Source organism: Histomonas meleagridis (assembly GCF_020186115.1).
Source record: "Histomonas meleagridis strain 2922-C6/04-10x chromosome Unknown contig_95, whole genome shotgun sequence".
Taxonomy (NCBI): Eukaryota; Parabasalia; order Tritrichomonadida; family Dientamoebidae; genus Histomonas; species Histomonas meleagridis.
The window spans coordinates 84304-102668 of record NW_027150927.1 but is presented as its reverse complement, the minus strand read 5'-3'; the positions used below and the strand labels follow the sequence as shown (position 1 = coordinate 102668).

Sequence of the window (18365 nt, the reverse complement as noted above, 5' to 3'; positions counted from 1 at the left end):
TAGATGCAACTATTCATATATTATATATTTATAATATCAAGATTGTAAGATGATCTCTATAAACGATGGGTGGAAATGAAAAGGACAAAGGGTCAATTTTTTTTATTCTCGATTTTAATAATGTGTTTACACTGAGAAAGAAATATATTGTCACTTGTTATAAATGGAAAAACAAAGATAAGCTAAAAGAAAAAAGCAGATCAAAAGAATCCACATTGCAAAAATACATTCAACAAGTTTATTAGTTAATAACAATGTTTATATTATACAAAACATTCAAGTTAATCAAAATATTCATACAAGAACAAATATTGGAACAAGATCCAATACAACAAACTTATGTAAAAACATACCAAAGATATATCCTTATCTTGATGAATATATATATACATATTTTAATAAAATTGTTGAAAATGTATATAGAAGTCCGAAAGGGAGAAGATGGACTGCAGAAGAGTGGTTCCGATTCTCGGAGATGTCCTATCAGTAAATTCGTAATTATATTTTCAAGTACTTGAAGGTTTGAAAACCCTATATATACACTCAAAATATTAAAGAATGATATAGTATAAATCATTTGCCTAGATTCGAATTATTTGAGCATATGACTTCTATTTATATAAATTGAATATTTCGAAATTCGATCGAAAAATTATTTCATAATTTTTTGATGATTTATACATATTAATATGCACAATAATGTTGCTATGTATGCTATTAGATTTTTATCTAAGATAAATATTATTGATTTTGAGAAAAAGTACATATATTATGAAAATTTACATGCCGCAAGATCATCAAGACTCTATAAACTCACCCTGTGTTACTTCTAAATATTTTATATAAGAATTTACATATTTTATTAATTTGAAATATTATATATCTCATTAATTTGAAATATTTAAAGATATCTTCTGCTAAATTTCGAGAATACATAGTATTTTGCACGACGGTTTGAAAACCGTAATTTATTATTCAAGTATTCTACGGTTATAAACTTTTTGTATAAAAAATAATCGTTGGTAGAAGAAAACATGTTTCATATGCATATTCTAACAACTTTTTCTCAAAACTCAGCAGAAGAATTATAAATAAAACTTCGATATCATTTCAATCAAATCATAGTTATAATTATATTTAATAATGAAGGGGGAAAAAAGGGTGAATTTTTTATTATAAATGATTTAAATAATGTGTTTTTTGTTGAGAAAGAAATATATTGTCACTTTTTATGACGAAAATTTAAATTCCTTCATGAAGGATATTTATATTCAATTGTAAGGTTTGTGTGCTTCAATGTGAAGGATCCACTTTTTGAATCCTTCATGAATGATAAATTAGGGTAATTTTTGGAAAAGAACAAAATAATAATGATACTATATGCAGCACAAAAGACATTACGTTGAATCTATCTTCTCAATCTAATATACGAGGAAAACAAGAAATGGATCAATCTGGAAAATATTGTGCTTGGACAAAAAAAGAAGAAAAAAACTCAAAGATTTAAACAGCGGCTTTGGTGGTGGTCTCAATAAATTTATGAAATATTTTCCTGATCGCTCTCCAGAGTCAATAAAAAAATAACAAAAACGAACGTTAAGTTAAATTCTTAACTTTACTTCCCATTTTTTTGTGAGAATAATTGGAAAATATTTTTTTTGGCAATTATAATGGTTATTAAAAAAATAATGTTTGAATTGAGAACCGGACACTTAAAGATTTTAAACAATTCAATGTAGGCTACATTCAAGATTTCGTTACTTCACACTGTATAATGCCTGACGATCTGAGCCCAAATAAGAAAAAGCACAAGGATGAAGGCAACCAAAACTTAAACCCAAATAGACAAGAACCTCCAAGTTCACCTTGTCCCGACATTACACAAAGGCCTACTTTAGAACACTAATGATATAATTATGTTATGAAAGCAAATAAAACGAATCCATTTGATATTAATATTAAGTCCTTTAGAAATTGACAAAAATTAATATTCTAAAACAAAACAAAAAAAGAAAAATCGTTGTTTTAGATGAATTTAGCAACCCACTTGAAGCCTGGAGCAAATCCAGATTTGCGCTTGATTGAGCACATGAATAGTCTTATTGGCCTAACACCAGGAGGAACAGATGTAACGTTTTCTGGCGTTTGGTTATAGATTCCGAGAGCATTTGCTAGCTCAATATCAGAAACAGCACCATCCTTATCAATTTTATTTCCGAGAACAAGAATTGGTGTATTTCGAATTGTTTCATTTGAAAGTAATTTATCGAACTCAGCCTTTGCTTCAGCAAACCTTGCAGGGTTAGCTGCATCCACAATGAAAACTATGGCACTAACATCCATGTAATATTGTTCCCAGCTTTCACGTGCGATTTCGTGTCCTCCAAGATCGTATGCAGAGAAGCTAATTTTTTCGATTGTAAGATTTTCAACAGTATAAGTTTTTGTTTGGTCATATTGCATAAATTTGCCTGTTTTGAGCATTTGCATTAAAGTAGTTTTACCAGCATCATCAAGTCCTAAAAAGAGGAGTTTTCCTGACTTGTTCTTAAGACCAAGCCATTCAAAAAAGCTCATAAGCCAATCCCACAAACCCATTTTGGAAGTGAGGCCAAATTTTACCCTTTGGTAAAATCAATTGAAATCATCCGACCACAAACAAGACGATACATACAAAAGTGTAAATTATTTTTGGGCTGCCCAACCTATCGGTAAACGTTCTGCATGCTGAACGATAGAATCCAATGAAAAGTTATCGGATTTATATTTAAAAACTGAAGTTTTTGGGAAATTTTTATGCAACCAATTTAAATCATACATACCAATTGATATCAAACACATGAAAAATATTTTATAATTGGAAATGTTGTTATTTGGAATCATGGTTAAGAATAATATTTGTGATTAATTTGTTTTTAAAATATTTTACAAAGGTTAATCAACATTGTGAGGAGTTTCCTCACATAAATGAATAACTTACCACTACTCCATGCTTACTTGCCTTATCCAAAAGTTAATATGAAATATTATTATATTAATTTACAATGAATGGATAAACTTAACTCCTCTTTTATACCATAATTATTTTTGTTGGCAGTTTTTTATGAATTAAATTTCATTTGAGTCAACTCATTCATAATCGATTTTGAAAATGTTAAAATTCAATATGACATTATTATCTTTCTCGATCAGTCCTATTGGGCAAGATTCCAGCCAATCGTTATTTTTATTTTTTTCTTGGCTTGAACAGCGGCAATAAAAGCGTTTTTGTTTTCCCTCCAAGAAACGTTTTGAAGCACTCAAAAGTTATATAACGGATAGAAAAAGTTTACTAGTAAGAAAGTATCGTCTTTTACTAGACGATAGGTAACTGCGATGGCGCCTTTTAAATTTGTCATGTTTACATTCGTACAGATTTTATGTAACCCAAACCTACAAATTCAATTTTTCTACTTCTTTGAATTTTGATCCATTTATAAATCTAAATTTCTGACAAGATTCTGAAAATTTTCAAAATTGAATATCGGCCTGAAAATCTGCGCATTTTTTGCAATGTACACATGGGGATTTGAATCAACAATAAGAGATAATATAAGCGAATCACTTAGAACACCTCCGCCTGTCGTTAGAGTGAGATCTAGGAAGCGATGGTCTTTTTCAAATATTATTCATTATTTGAAACTGGAAAATGTCGAATTTTATCAACCTCCTCCAATAGTTGAAGGAAAGAAAACAGTCGTGCTTGACCTAGATGAAACGCTAATTCACTGCTGTAATTATCAATCACATCCAAAAGTTCAATCTTTCAAACTAGGTGATTTTTATGTTTTCAAAAGGCCAGGACTTGACAACTTCCTCGCAAAGCTAAGAGAAAATTTTGAAATTTTTGTTTTTACATTCGGAGAAAAAGAATATGCAAATCCAATTCTTGATAAAATTTGCCCATTCGTTGATGCGAACCACAGATTATTCAGAGATTCTTGCGAGTTACAGTCAGCAGGTGTCAAAAAGGATTTAAGTATTTTCAACCGCAGAAAACAAGATTTAATTTTGATTGATGATAACAGTTCAGCCAAGAATTATTATCCAAAGAACACTATTCGCATTCCTAAGTGGTTTGGTTGTCCAAGCGACACTGCTCTAATAGATTGGCTTCCTCCAATTCTTGATAAATGTATGAAAGCAGAAGACGTCAGAACAGTCATCAAAGAGCTCAACCAAAAAACGAAAAAAAATGTTAGAACAGGATTATTATCTTCTTAATATATAAGAAACGCGTTTCTTTTTCTGTAAATATGTTTATCATCTAATTTTTTAAGCATTGATTTGACCTTGAGTTCTGTTATTTTTATTTTATTGCTTTTTTTGGAATGAAGATTATTAACATCATCATTTCAAATTCACCTAAAACATAACTTTGTAAAAATATGTGCTTTTGATACCTTTCATTGTTAAATATGCAAAATAGTAAACCTAATTTTCTTTTAGAATCATTCGAAAAAGGAAAAAAAAATAATTTGCTTTATTAACGGTCTCTATCATGTAAACTCCTCAATTATAACTGCCCAGCCGCTTCCCAATGGACATCCAAAAGCTCATTGTTGATGCTCTCACAAAAGGGCACAGCCCATTGGCTGTTTTCAGAGCATTGGAAATTGATCCAGCTGAGGTTGCCCCAGATGTTGATAATGAAGATGATTTATGGAAAGTTCTAGTTCAAATCGCAAACCATTATGAAAAAAATCCACCTGCCTTTGTACAGAAGCAATACATATCAAACATTTCTAAAGTAGTCGAACTTATCTCAAATTCATCAAAAATAGTTGTAATTATTGGAGCTGGCGCAAGTGTTGGACCTGATTTCAGATCTCCTGGAGGACTTTATGATACTATTGCTAAAGCTGGTGTTTTAAGTGATCCATATCAGGTATTTGATTTAGACTATTTTCGTCATGATCCTTCAATATTCTGGCGATTTGCACATACCATATTTCCTTCTACTAACCCAGAGCATTCAGCAGCACAATATTTTTTTGCTGAGCTCGAAAAACGGGGAAAATTATTACGCCTCTATTCCCAAAATGTCGATACTTTAGAAGTCGGCATTCCAGACGAAAAGCTTCGGTGTGTGCATGGTAGTTGGCGTGAAACCAGGTGCTTGCAATGCGGTGAACTTCACACCATTGAAGATTTACGCGAAAGTGTCAACAATCAAACGGTCCCCGTATGTAAAAAGTGCGGCGGCCAAGTCAAACCAGGTATTGTCTTCTTCAAGCAGCCCGTCAGTATCAAAGAAGAAGAAATACGGTCTGATTCGCATAACGCAGATTTGCTAATTGTTGTTGGTACTTCATTAAGAGTTGCACCTGTTTCTTACCTTCCTGAGGTTTTCTACAGAGTTCCATCTATTTTAATCAACAGAGAGCCAGTTACTTGTCAATTCAACGCAGAGTTACTAGGTGACTGTGACGCTGTGGTTGGAGTGCTGGAAAATGCACTTGGATGGAAGCAGACAACAGACGGAGGTACATTGGATGATTTTGTGTTCACAAGACCAAACAAATTTGTGCTAAGAACAAAGGAAGGAGAACATTTAAGATTCTTCGAAACCGCAAGAACAACTTTTAATGTTACTCCCTCCATTCCAGATTCAGATAATTTTATTTTTTAAAAATTTAAACATAAAATTCTCTATAAAATTTTGATGAAACTCTCAAATTATATAAAGTATTGTCTTTATATTTGGTAATTGTTATTATTCACTTTACCTTTAAAGAATTTTTCAAAATGATAAGAAATTTTAGATAAAACAAGATTGCAGACATAAAAAATTTTAATACCATTTATTATAATAATGATAATAAAGAATAGTCAAAAGATGTTTTGATTTATTTAAGAACCAAAGTGAAAAAATTATTTCTTTGGAGCATAGATTGCTTGGAGCTTTTTCATGCATTTCTTAAGGTGCGACATTCTTCCTGTTCCTTGTGTACGCTTAGCATGTGCTTTCTTTGCCCAGTTATAATGACGCATTGAAGCTTCTGGATATCCGCACTTTGCACATCTTCCCTTCTGAATATGATAAGAACGTGATCCGCAGCGACGGCAAATTGTATGTGATTTATTATGGCGTTTACCAAAAGAAGGTGTTCCTGCACCCATTTTGAAATGGTCGGCCTGTTGTCACTTTTTTATCCATCACTTTCCAAAAAAGTGCTTATTTTAAAGTTTTGCAAAACAAATAAATTGGAATTCTGGAGATTCTTGAGTGCATGAATGTTGGAAACCTGAAAAGCTTAATATTGTTGTGATATGTTGAACAATATTAAGAAAAAACTTTCATCAATGAGTCTATTCCAAAGACTCCTTTTCCATCCTTTTTTTTCGCATACGAAAGGTTCTTTCTTATTTAATAAAAATGGAGCAGGATTCTTGTGCTTGAATTGAAGCGAATGTATTTTTGAAACAAAAATTTTCTTCACAAATCCAATATATAAACCACATAAAAAGCGGTATCTGACATTCCCAATTTCTTAACTTTACTCTGATTTAATTGAATGCGTAAATGGTCAGTGCCACAAGTGCTGCAAATGGAAGTTCCTGACGATTTCACATCTTCTTGCAACGTATTAATTAATCCGGATATTACCTATAACGTAACGGTTCCGTTAGAAACAGAATGTGTATTTACAACAGCTGTAGCTGTTACTGATAAAGATTCTTCAGATAGAGTTGTTCTTTATGCAAAAGTAAATGGTGAAGAAGAAACCGCTCTATTTCCATTTACAGCTGGTGTTTTTGAATCTTTAACTACAGATTTACACTTTTCTGATGGCGATAAGATTGAACTTTATACAAAAGGTGCTAAAATACCAATACAAATATCTGGCTACCTCATAGGGTCGTTTGAATTAGATATTAAAGAAGTTAAACAATATTTCTTTTTTTTTAAGTTCTGGTAATACTATTTTACACTCCCCCAAAGGTATAAGTTAAAAGTGACACATCAGAAGCCAAAGTTAATATTAAAATTGCTAAGTTGCTCATTGATTCTTACGATGTTAATGTAACGAATAATGAAGAAAATTATGCAATTTACAATTTATTTAAAAAAGGTTATATTTTTTATCGATGCTGGAATTAATGAGAAAGCTGTGGCAAAATTTAGGTAATTATTTTTTTTTTTTGTTTTTAAAACTAATTAAAATGTTTTGGAAATTTAATGTAAAATGACATTTTAGCAGTTTCCTGATGATGACACCATATAAAACATATTCAAACTCTATGTTGAATAGCACATCAGCTATAGACAACAAAATAAAAAGATCATTTTTTTAGACTTTTTTAAGTTTCTGTTTTCCCACTAAGTAATTTAACTATAGTTAAATGATATCTTAAAGATGCAAGCATAAGAGCTGTTTTAAAAAATTCAAATAATTTCCATATTTTAATTTTAAATAGAAAATTATCCAAATAAATATTAAGCAAAACAAATAAATATCTTTAGCATCAATATCAATTCTTTCGTGTTCAAGAAGTAATTTAACTATTTCTGTATGATCATTTTCAGATGCATAAATAAGTGCTGTTTCAAATAATTTAAATAATTTCCAAATATTATTTTGAAATATTAAATTATTAAAATAAATTTTAAATAAAATATATAAAAATCTTTGGAATTAATATCAATTCCTTCTTGTTCAAGAAGTAATTTAACTATTTCTGTGTGACCATTTTCAGATGCATACATAAGTGCTGTTCTAAATAATTTAAATAATTTCCAAATATTATTTTGAAATACAAAATTATTAAATTAAGTATCAAATAAAACAAATAAATTTTAAATAAAACAAATAAATATATTTAGTATTAACATCAATTCCTTCTTGTTCAAGAAGTAATTTAACGATTTCTGTATGACCATTTAAAGTTGCAATCAAAAGTGCTGTTCTAAATAATTTAAAAAATTTTCAAATATTATTTTGGAATCCAAAATTATTGAAATAAATTTTAAATAAAACAAATAAACATCTTTAGTATTAACATCAATTCCTTCTTGTTCAAGAAGTAATTTAACGATTTCTGTATGACCATTTAAAGTTGCAATCAAAAGTGCTGTTCTAAATAATTTAAAAAATTTTCAAATATTATTTTGGAATCCAAAATTATTAAAATAAAATATAAACAAAATAAATAAATGTTTTTAGCATTAATATCAATTCCTTCTTGTTCAAGAAGTAATTTAACGATTTCTATATAACCATGTTTAGATGCTTTAATAAGTGCTGTATCAAATAATTTAAACAATTTCCAAATATTATTTTGAAATATCAAATTATTAAAATAATTTTTAAATAAAACAAATAAACATCTTTAGTATTAATATCAATTCTTTCTTGTTTAAGAAGTAATTAAACTATTTCTGTATGACCATTTAAAGATGCCCACAGAAGTGCTGTATTAAATAATTTAAATAATTTCCAAATATTATTTTGAAATATCAAATTATTAAAATAATTTTTAAATAAAACAAATAAACATCTTTAGTATTAACATTAATTCCTTCTTGTTCAAGAAACATTTTAACTATTTCTATATGACCATTTTTAGATGCCAATATAAGTGATGTTTCATATAATTTAAATAATTTTCAAATATTATTTAAAAATATCAAATCATTAAAACATATCTGAAATCATATAAATAAATACTTTTAGATTCAACATTAATTGCTTTTTGTTCAATTAAAAAGTTAAACATCTTAAAATTCATGTATTTATTCGATAAAAATATTTTGATAAATTCATTAGAATTTTTAATTTCTTCAATTTTATTTTCATAAAGATATAAAAAGATATCATTTCGATGAAATTCTATTGCTGCTTCATATGCACCTTCAAATGTTGAATGATTTTGTTCACATAAATGAATGATTTCTTCATTTCCACCTGCAACTGCATATTTACCTGTATTAAAAACATTTGCTCCATTCATAAGTAAATATTTAAAACATTTAACTGAAGAAAAAAATGCTGCATAATCAATTAATGTAACATTTTTATGATTAATAAATGAATATCTTTCATAATATGAAATTTCAATTGTTTGATTAAAATCAAAATCATTTTGTGATGATATTTCTTGAAGTTTTTCAACTTCATCGTTTCGAATTATTTTTGAAATTTCATTTGGATTAACACCTTCTTTAACATATTTCTTATGAAGTTCAAAATCATTCTTTGAAAGTTCTTCACAATTTTCATCGTAATATTTATAGTAGATAGAGTTCTTTTTTAAAATTTCATATAACGGGGAATTTGTAATTTTATTTGGATAGTAATGCACAAAGTAAAGTGCGTTTTTGTTCTCAACTATTTTTGATGAAAATAAATTCATTACAATCATTCTTTCTAGAATAAAATATGATTCAAATGTGTTCATACAAAGAAGAAAATCTTTAAACCTATTGATCAATTCGTAATTACATTTGCCGATTTCTTTTGCTTTGAATTCAATTTGTTTCATGAAATTAATATATAAGTAAAAGTCTTTCATTTGCGAAAGAATAGATGAATATATAATTCGACTAAGAATTAGATTTGAATAAGATAATAATATATCATCTTTTTGTATCAGGTTAATGGCTTCATTGATGGATTCAGAAATGTTATCCTCACTTAAACCAAAAATAATTTCTTCGAGATATTCTAAATCTTTTAAATAAGGAAATGATTGTATAACCTTTAAATCTGTTTCCTTTTTACTGAAGCTATTTCCCATCAATCAAAATGGGTAAATGTTTTCCAAGTCGAACAAACATGGTCAATAAAATAAATTTATACTTATTGAACCTTTTAAGAAAGTAAAATCAATTTAAATTTGTATATTTTTTTTTTGAATAGGGAATTTAGCAATAAGTATAAATTTGAAAAATAAAAACAAAATTTCTAATGTATTGCACTTTTATCAAAATTAAATGATATTGATGATTCATATATGCATTTCCTTACATAGTTTCTACTGTTTGGCAAAAAAAACAAGAAAATTTTAACTTTTATTTCATCTTCTTCATAGCTTACATCAAGCTGAATTTTTAGCGCCGGTTATGTCACTTTTAACTTATATCATGGGTAATGAAAAAGTGTACATGACTCTTTCAATGCTTTACTTTGTTTCAAATTGATTACAGTCTTCGTTCAAAATTTCTAGGATTCAAAACAAATAATTGTCATCATTTTTTTCCCACAATTCTTTGAACAAATATTTTCAGTAAGTTACAAAACTTTGTTTGGTTTCTGACGGCGGTTTTGTCGTCTTGACATTCGGATGTTTCTCCTTTTCTCAACATTAGTCTCATCCATATACGTTCCATTCTCTTCCACATCCAAACCGATTACGAAGGTGATTAAAAAATCTGAAATTGATAATTATACATATGGAACAGCACATCTATTTGTTCTTGGTCTTGAAGCAGGCGATAAATTAACAAATGTTTATCACGAGCACATTCACGACATGGCCATGCTTTTTGGAGGTCAAGCAAAATTTGCCATCTTTGAAAGCCAATATGCTGAAAGGTTTGCTGATAAGCACAAAACACATCTTCCTTTCATAGCATATTACTACCATGGAATATACATGGCTACGTACATATACCCACCAACAGAATCAGCACTTCTTTATTTATTTGATTATATTATCAACGATGATAACCACACAGAAGCTAAGTCTCTCAAGGAACTCAATACTTTGATGGGTCCATATTTGTTTACAATTTTAACAACTAAAGAAAATATCCAAGATGCTGAATTCATTCGAAATGAAGCTGGCAGAAGACTTGGTCCAGTTCATATTGTACCTGTAACAACAGAACTCATTCACTCATTCGGCATTGATGACAAAGTTCTTGGTTTCTTTAGAAAAGATGATATGAATATTGTATCAATTGAACCTAAACTCAGAGATATCTTCCGCGCTACATTCCCTAAGTATCGTATCCTCAAAGCGTCAGATCTTCAGAAGCCTAAGAAGCTTGTTTTAGCATTAATTGATCAAAAGATCTCATCTAAGTACAGAGATTTCCTCTTCGAAATGGGATCTCGTTTCCCTAACATAACAGTTGGCTTCGCTGGTCAAAATGTCAAAAGTATGATCGAACGTTGTACTAATGAAGGATATGATGATATCCATCCAGGAATTGCTCTCTTTAATCTCGATCAAAACATCCACTATAACACAACAGAGTTCTTCCATGACTTGATTGGAAAGCCATTCTTCACCGAGAAATGGTTATCAGCTGCAACATTAATGATTGGAAAAGTTCTCTCAGGAGAAATCCAACCATCATATGTTTCAGAAGATGTTCCACCCAAATCTGATTTCAACGTTCAGAAACTTGTTGGTCTTACATATGGTGAATATGTTGATGATCCTGAAAATGATGTTGTTGTTATCTACAAGCGTGAAAACTGTGAACACTGTAAGGAATTCTTCCCCAAGTTCCTCGACTTCGCACGTGAATGTGAAAAGGCGAATGTTCAGAACCTCAAATTCGGTTTCATTGATGTTGTCAAAAATTCTGCCAAAAAACCGTTTCCGTACATGATGGGGGTGCCCCATGTCAGAATATTCCCTGCTAAGAATAAGACAAACGATCAACCAATGAGAGGTGGTAATGATAGAGGTTCATTGATCAGATTGATTAATAGATATGGACTTCATAAGTTACCTTTCGAAGAGCCTCCTTTGGATAAGGCAACTTTGGCTGCGGAAATGATGCAATTACTTATGAGTCAAGATCAAGCACCACCTGATGAACAAATGAAGAACTTGAAATTCATGGAAGAAATGGCACCTTTGCTCGAGGAAAAGTCAAAGGAAATTGATGAAGAGGAAGAAAAGGCTGAGCTTTGATTAAAGCAAAAATTTTCTTTTTTCCAAAGAATCACTTAAATAAACACTTAACACTGCCTACTGACTCTTTGTAATGAGTTTTAATTAGAGATAAATTATACATAGACTGCCATGAGAAACCTGTAGACAACAAAATTCGAAAAAAATCAACAATTTTAAAAAAATTTGCTAGCAAATAGAAATTTTAACATATGTTCAGTCCCAAAAATATAAATTAATTAAAATATGTGAAGAAAATCTAGAAAAAAGATTTTTTTGTGTTAACGTTCTCCTTAGTGAAGTAAATGAAAAATAGGGATATTGCGAAAATTACAAAATTAAATCCAAAAAAATTTTTAAATATATATTACTAAATATGTTCTCTATGAATAATGCTACAGTGTAGACATGGGTTATAATAAAATGTTGGTCAACAGGTTTTTCATTGCAGTCTATATCGTCTGCGAAAAAATAACAGTATTAGTGAACTGGAATTGACTATGTTTGTTCGATTACAAACATTTTTATTCAACAGATTGACTTTATTTAAAAAAAAAATTATTTAAAGTAGTACATAATTTATTCACATTGAATTAATGAATTTTTCTTCTTTGAAATCTGCTGCAAATGGATCCTCATCAATATTAGAAACAGTGATTCCTGTTTCAAATGTGTTCTCATATTCATTTCCTTCAATACTATTCGCTTCTGTTTCATTTAGTTCTTTTTGTTTTCGAAAATGAATTATAAATATAATAAGAAAGATAATAATGATTACTATTACTATTGAAACACTCACAGCTATGATTATTGTATTACTTTTTGTATTACTTATCATTTCTTTAGCATATATAATCGTAAATGAATTAAAATAATAACTATAATAAAGTGTATATGCAATAACTGTATATTCATAATAAATATATTCTGTCTGAATATATGTGAAAAATGATTCAAATAATGAAACAGAAAATGTCTTTAAATTCGTTGATTTATATATTAAAATTGTTTGTGTAAATGATAATGAATGTGTTAATGTGATAGTGATTGAACATGTCAAAAATGATTCATTTAAAGAATTTTCATAAAAAGTATTCGTATGAGTAAATGTCTGTGATTCTGAAAATGTATTTGAAAATGTGTTTGATTCTGAAAATGTATGCGATTCTGTGAATGCATTAGATTTAGAAAACGTGTTTGATTCTGAAAATGTGTGTGATTCTGTGAATGCATTGGATTTAGAAAATGTATTTGATCTTGAGAATACATTTGACTTTGTAAATGTGTTTGATTCTGTATAAGTATTTGATGGTGTGCTTGTGAATGATTTTGTTGCCATTGGAATGCATTCGTCAACTGTAATCCCTTTACTTACACTTAAAGTTCCGAATTTATCACCTTGATAATCCTCATATACCATAACTGAATTTACATTAGTATTATCAAAAACATAATGTCCAACTGTTGGAGGTGTTTTTCCATAATAATAAATACATGTTAAATTTACGCAATCAGAAAAAACATATGATTGGATAGAGAGTGTTTGTCCTACATCAAAATAAACAGATTTTAGTTGTGAACAATCTTGTATGGAAAATGAATCAATTATTAATTCCTTTTTAACATTAAAGTAAATATAACTTAGGCTGTTGCAACTTTGTATAGCAAATGAACCAACAGTTAATTTGTTTTCTATATTAAAGTAAATATTATTTAGTTTGCTGCAACTTCGTATAGCAAATGAACCAATCATTAATTCATTTTTCACATTAAAATAAATATAACTTAGTTTGCTGCAACTTTGTATAGCAGATGAGCCAATCATTAATTCATTTTTCACATCCACGTCAAAATATAATAGGTCGGAACAAGAATAAAAAGCAGATGAACCAACACTTAAAGAAGCGCTTTTAATAGTTACATTAGTTAAACCAGTGCATTGACGAAAAGCAGATTTCCCAATTTTTGTAATGTTCTTGCTAATAAATGTTGAACATAGTGAGCATGAATAAAATGAATAATCTCCAATTGTCACAATTGAATTTGGAATATTAATAATGTTTAATTTGTTACAAGAATAAAATACATATTTCCCAATAGTTGTAATTGAATTTGGAATATAAATATTATTTAAATTATCGCAATTATAAAATGCATAATCTTCAATAGTTCGAACCGAATTTGGAATTTCAAATGATTCATCTGATTTTCGAGGAGGATAAAATATAATATTTGATATATTTTTGTTATAAAGAACACCATCATTATCATAATTAGAATATTTCAAATTATCTTTTGAAACATTCACAAATTGAAGATTATTACATTGATAAAATACTTGTTTCCCAATTGTTGTAACTGAATTCGGAATTTCAACATAATTTAAATTATTACAATTAGAAAATGCAAAATTTCCAATTGTTGCTACTTTTTCGCCTACAATAACAGTTATTAATTTAGAACAATAATAAAATGCATAATCTCCAATTGTTATAACTGAATTTGGAATATTAATATTATTCAAATTATTGCAATAATAAAATGCATAATCTCCGATTGTTATAACTGAATTTGGAATATTAATATTATTTAAATTAGTACAATAATAAAATGAATAATCTTCAATAGTTCGAACCGAATTTGGAATTTCAAATGATTCATCTGATTTTCGAGGAGGATAAAATATAATATTTGATATATTTTTGTTATAAAGAACACCATCATTATCATAATTAGAATATTTCAAATTATCTTTTGAAACATTCACAAATTGAAGATTATTACATTGATAAAATACTTGTTTCCCAATTGTTGTAACTGAATTCGGAATTTCAACATAATTTAAATAGTCAATTAGAAAATGCATAATCTTCAATAGTTATGATTGAATTTGGAATTTCAAATGATTCATCTGATTTTCGAGGAGGATAAAATATAATATTTGATATATTTTTGTTATAAAGAACACCATCATTATCATAATTAGAATATTTCAAATTATCTTTTGAGACATTCACAAATTGAAGATTATCACATTGATAAAATACTTGTTTCCCAATTGTTGTAACTGAATTAGGAATTTCAACATAATTTAAATAATAGCAATTAGAAAATGCAAAATCACTAATGGTTGTAACTGAATTTCCGATTGTGATTGTATATAATTCGAAAATATTGGCAAATGCATAATCTCCAATCATTGTAACAGAATCTGGGATTGATATTTCACGCAGCATTCTACAATAATAAAACGCATAATCTCCAATAATCGTAACTGAATTTGGGATTACTATTTCACGCAGCATTATACATTCAGAAAATGCATAATCACCAATGATTGTAACTGTATTTCCAATTGTTACTGAATCTAAACGAGAACATTTTTCGAATGCATTATTTGGAATTTCACTAATACCAGGATTAATAACAACAATCATTGTTTCATATTTATTAACATCGTTGAAATCATTGGGTTCATTGATGATCAAAGTACGCCCATCATAATATTGAAATGCACAAGAAAAAAATAAGGTAAATAATGTCGGAGCAATAATATTTTTGATTTTTACTTTGCGATTCTTTTCTTTGAAAACATGTAAAACAAAAATGATCATAGAAAAGAGAATTAAAAGTAATAAAGCAAAATTTGGAAAAACAAATTGTTTTTCTTTTTTTTGGTTATCATGAAACAAATTTAATTTAATCAGAAATCTGTTTTTACAACATTCGAGTAACGTTGAGGTTTTTTGTTGTACTTTTAATTGCAACATGTAAAATCGAAGGAACCTAAATGTAAATTGATCATACCGTATAAAGTTCATGGAAAAATTTTCTATTAAAGCCATAGTGCTCGTAAATTGCATATAGTTTTTTCTATCAACTTGGTAATTCAAAGAAGGAGAATTAAATTTCAAAATTAAGGTCTTTTTCTCTTGATTCCAAAACATAGAAGAAGATAAAATTATACTAACAACGATTGAAATTAACAGTTGCTGGAAGTTCTTCATGGGGCTGTCGACTTGTTGGGTACTTTTTGCTTCTTCAATTATTCTATAGTTTGACTAGTCAAATTTGAATTGAAGAATTCAACTTTTTGAATATTTTTTTTAACTTCAACTGTAACTGGTTGAGTCAAATCAGCACTTTTCGATCGTTTTTAGCAGAACGTTTTATGCTGCTGTTCACTTTTTGAACAGTTAACTTCGTTTCCTTCTGAAAATTTTCTGGTTTGCGGTTATTAGCACAAAATGGGATGACCCTTGACAGTGTGTAAATCGAACCTGTGAATATTTAGGAAAAACAGATAATTATTTTGGACAATCATTTTGACAAAATATGTCATATTAAGAAGTAAAGGTGATTCTTAAAGTTTCAACTTATCATAACCGAAGACATATTAGATCTAATAACTGAAGATAAGGAAGAAAAATAATTAATCACTGAATTTTCAATCTTTAAAAACCATCTTATTATGAAGGATTATATGCTAGCAATAAGTGCTACAGGGGTTTTGATATTGTCTACAACCTTTATTGAGATACATCATAAACGAAACAAAAACATTAACGTTTATAATCAAAACAGATACAAGTATCAACAAAATAAGTAGATCGAAAGAACCTATGGAATCATGAACATTGAGCTAAAAAAAATTATAAATTCACTCAAAAAAATAAAATTTTATATTCAATTTATTTTTATAATTTTTGAATTCCCTGAATAATTTTTGTCAAAAAAAACTCAAGATTTATCAAGGTTTTTCCTATTTTGTTCTTTTCATCTGAGACAATGGTGATCTTGAGTTTTTCTTCAGTAAAATTAACGTGCTTTTATTCAAAAAGTCAACATCCATTGATTTACCCATTGGTAAATGATTTTAATAATTGGACAATTTTTAAACAAACATTCCATTTTGGTACATGTACGGCTATTAAAAAAGCGTCTCGTTTTTAAAATTTTATAGTCATATCTAAATTTGGATGTTAAAGATTTTAATTAAATTTCTAATAAAAACTTGTAATAACCATCTTGTAAATATCAGAAGCCATTTTAATATGTGTGATTGAGCTATTCATAAAAAGGATATTTTTTTAAGTGTATATTCCTTGAAGAATTTTTATTTGGCCAAATAAAATTTAATGTTATTTTTGCTTTCTTTGGCACTCACAGTGCGAAATGACTCATATGCTATAGACTTTGGATCATTTTACACAAAGAGTGGCAATTTATCAGAAGATGGAAATCCATCTATTTTATTTAATCTCCAAACAAAGAGATTAACACCCACATTTCTTGCATTTCGAACACCTAAAACATACAACCCTTCATTGCTACTAAACTCAGAGATATTAAGTCATTTTCAATGTGAAATTGGTGAAGATGCAATGAACTTAATCACCAAAAATTCATGGACAGGCACTGGATTTTTTCCTTCACTTATTGGCTTAATGAATTCAGCAACAAATTCCCTTATTCAAAATCTTGGTTTTCCGTTTTCAGCTAATTCTACATTTGGCCTTCTCAACATGAGTTCTGCCTATCTTCATTTTTATTCCAAATTTGTATTTGGTACCATCCCACAAGAAGTAACTGTTGTTTATCCATCTTTTTATTCAGTTACCCAATCAACCATATTATTAAATTTATTGAAAAGCGCTGGTTTTCGTTCTCCTAAACTTATTAGTGACATCGAATCCATTGCTTCTTTTTATGTTCATGAGAAAATAGATCTATTTCGAAATATACCTCAAACGATATTATTTATTGATGTTGGGGCCACCTCTGTCAAATCCTATGTAATGGAGTTTAGCAACACTCCCAACGGTATTGTAGTCACACAGTTATCCTATGGTTTTGATCTTTCCATTGGTGGATCATATGCGACGAATTCACTTGTTAAACATCTAATTCGCGAACTTAAGCTTCAAAACATTACAGAGTCCGACCGTATGAAACTATTTCAAGCCTCAGAGAAGATAAAGCAACAACTTTCATTACTTCAAGAAACTCATCAACAAATACCAAATATAAATGGAAAAGATTACTCAGTAACAGTGACACGAAATGACTTCGAAGAAATGATAATCGATTTTGTTGTGAACACGACGAATATTGCATTAAGTTCAAGAGGAAGAATACCGATTAATCAGATAGAATTACTTGGTGGTTCTGCACGTATTCCAAAGATACAAGAATCTCTTTCGAAAGCGTTTCAAGGAATCAAGATTGGTCATTCATTAAATTTTGACGAAGTTTTAACACTTGGCGCGCTATATATGAGCACTAATAACAAATTTGTTTTGAGATATAAGCCTAATTACCGGAGAGTTAATATGGTAGAAATTGTATTCGATGACAAATTCGACCAAAAACATTTGTTATGGAAGAGAAACGTTGTAAAGGAATTTGGGAACTTTACACTTCAGAAAAAGCCGAAAACCGCCAAAATTTTGTTAAGTGAAGATTACAAAACG

General features: G+C 28.8%; 7 protein-coding genes across 7 annotated transcripts; 5 read left to right on the top strand and 2 right to left on the bottom strand.

Annotated features, from left to right (window-relative positions):
- Positions 1-2025: 2025 nt before the first annotated feature.
- GO595_009716 (GTP-binding protein SAR1b-like) lies at positions 2026-2598 on the bottom strand (the record flags this gene model as incomplete). Its single annotated transcript, XM_067923432.1, has 1 exon — positions 2026-2598. One exon carries the CDS (start codon positions 2596-2598, stop codon positions 2026-2028), a length of 573 nt encoding a protein of 190 aa, XP_067770026.1.
- Positions 2599-3552: 954 nt separating this feature from the next.
- Positions 3553-4263, top strand: GO595_009715 (NLI interacting factor-like phosphatase family protein; the record flags this gene model as incomplete). Its single annotated transcript, XM_067923431.1, has 1 exon — positions 3553-4263. One exon carries the CDS (start codon positions 3553-3555, stop codon positions 4261-4263), a length of 711 nt encoding a protein of 236 aa, XP_067770025.1.
- Positions 4264-4579: 316 nt separating this feature from the next.
- GO595_009714 (transcriptional regulator, Sir2 family protein) lies at positions 4580-5671 on the top strand (the record flags this gene model as incomplete). The annotated part of the gene is made up of 1 exon (XM_067923430.1): positions 4580-5671. One exon carries the CDS (start codon positions 4580-4582, stop codon positions 5669-5671), a length of 1092 nt encoding a protein of 363 aa, XP_067770024.1.
- Positions 5672-5913: 242 nt separating this feature from the next.
- On the bottom strand, positions 5914-6162 carry GO595_009713 (60S ribosomal protein L37-B; the record flags this gene model as incomplete). The annotated part of the gene is made up of 1 exon (XM_067923429.1): positions 5914-6162. The coding sequence occupies one exon, from the start codon at positions 6160-6162 to the stop codon at positions 5914-5916; it is 249 nt and encodes an 82-aa protein (XP_067770023.1).
- Positions 6163-6590: 428 nt separating this feature from the next.
- GO595_009712 (uncharacterized protein) lies at positions 6591-6962 on the top strand (the record flags this gene model as incomplete). Its single annotated transcript, XM_067923428.1, has 1 exon — positions 6591-6962. The coding sequence occupies one exon, from the start codon at positions 6591-6593 to the stop codon at positions 6960-6962; it is 372 nt and encodes a 123-aa protein (XP_067770022.1).
- Positions 6963-10326: 3364 nt separating this feature from the next.
- Positions 10327-11913, top strand: GO595_009711 (disulfide-isomerase ER-60; the record flags this gene model as incomplete). The annotated part of the gene is made up of 1 exon (XM_067923427.1): positions 10327-11913. The coding sequence occupies one exon, from the start codon at positions 10327-10329 to the stop codon at positions 11911-11913; it is 1587 nt and encodes a 528-aa protein (XP_067770021.1).
- Positions 11914-17030: 5117 nt separating this feature from the next.
- On the top strand, positions 17031-18231 carry GO595_009710 (dnaK protein; the record flags this gene model as incomplete). The annotated part of the gene is made up of 2 exons (XM_067923426.1): positions 17031-18120; positions 18218-18231. 2 exons carry the CDS (start codon positions 17031-17033, stop codon positions 18229-18231), a joined length of 1104 nt encoding a protein of 367 aa, XP_067770020.1.
- Positions 18232-18365: the final 134 nt, after the last annotated feature.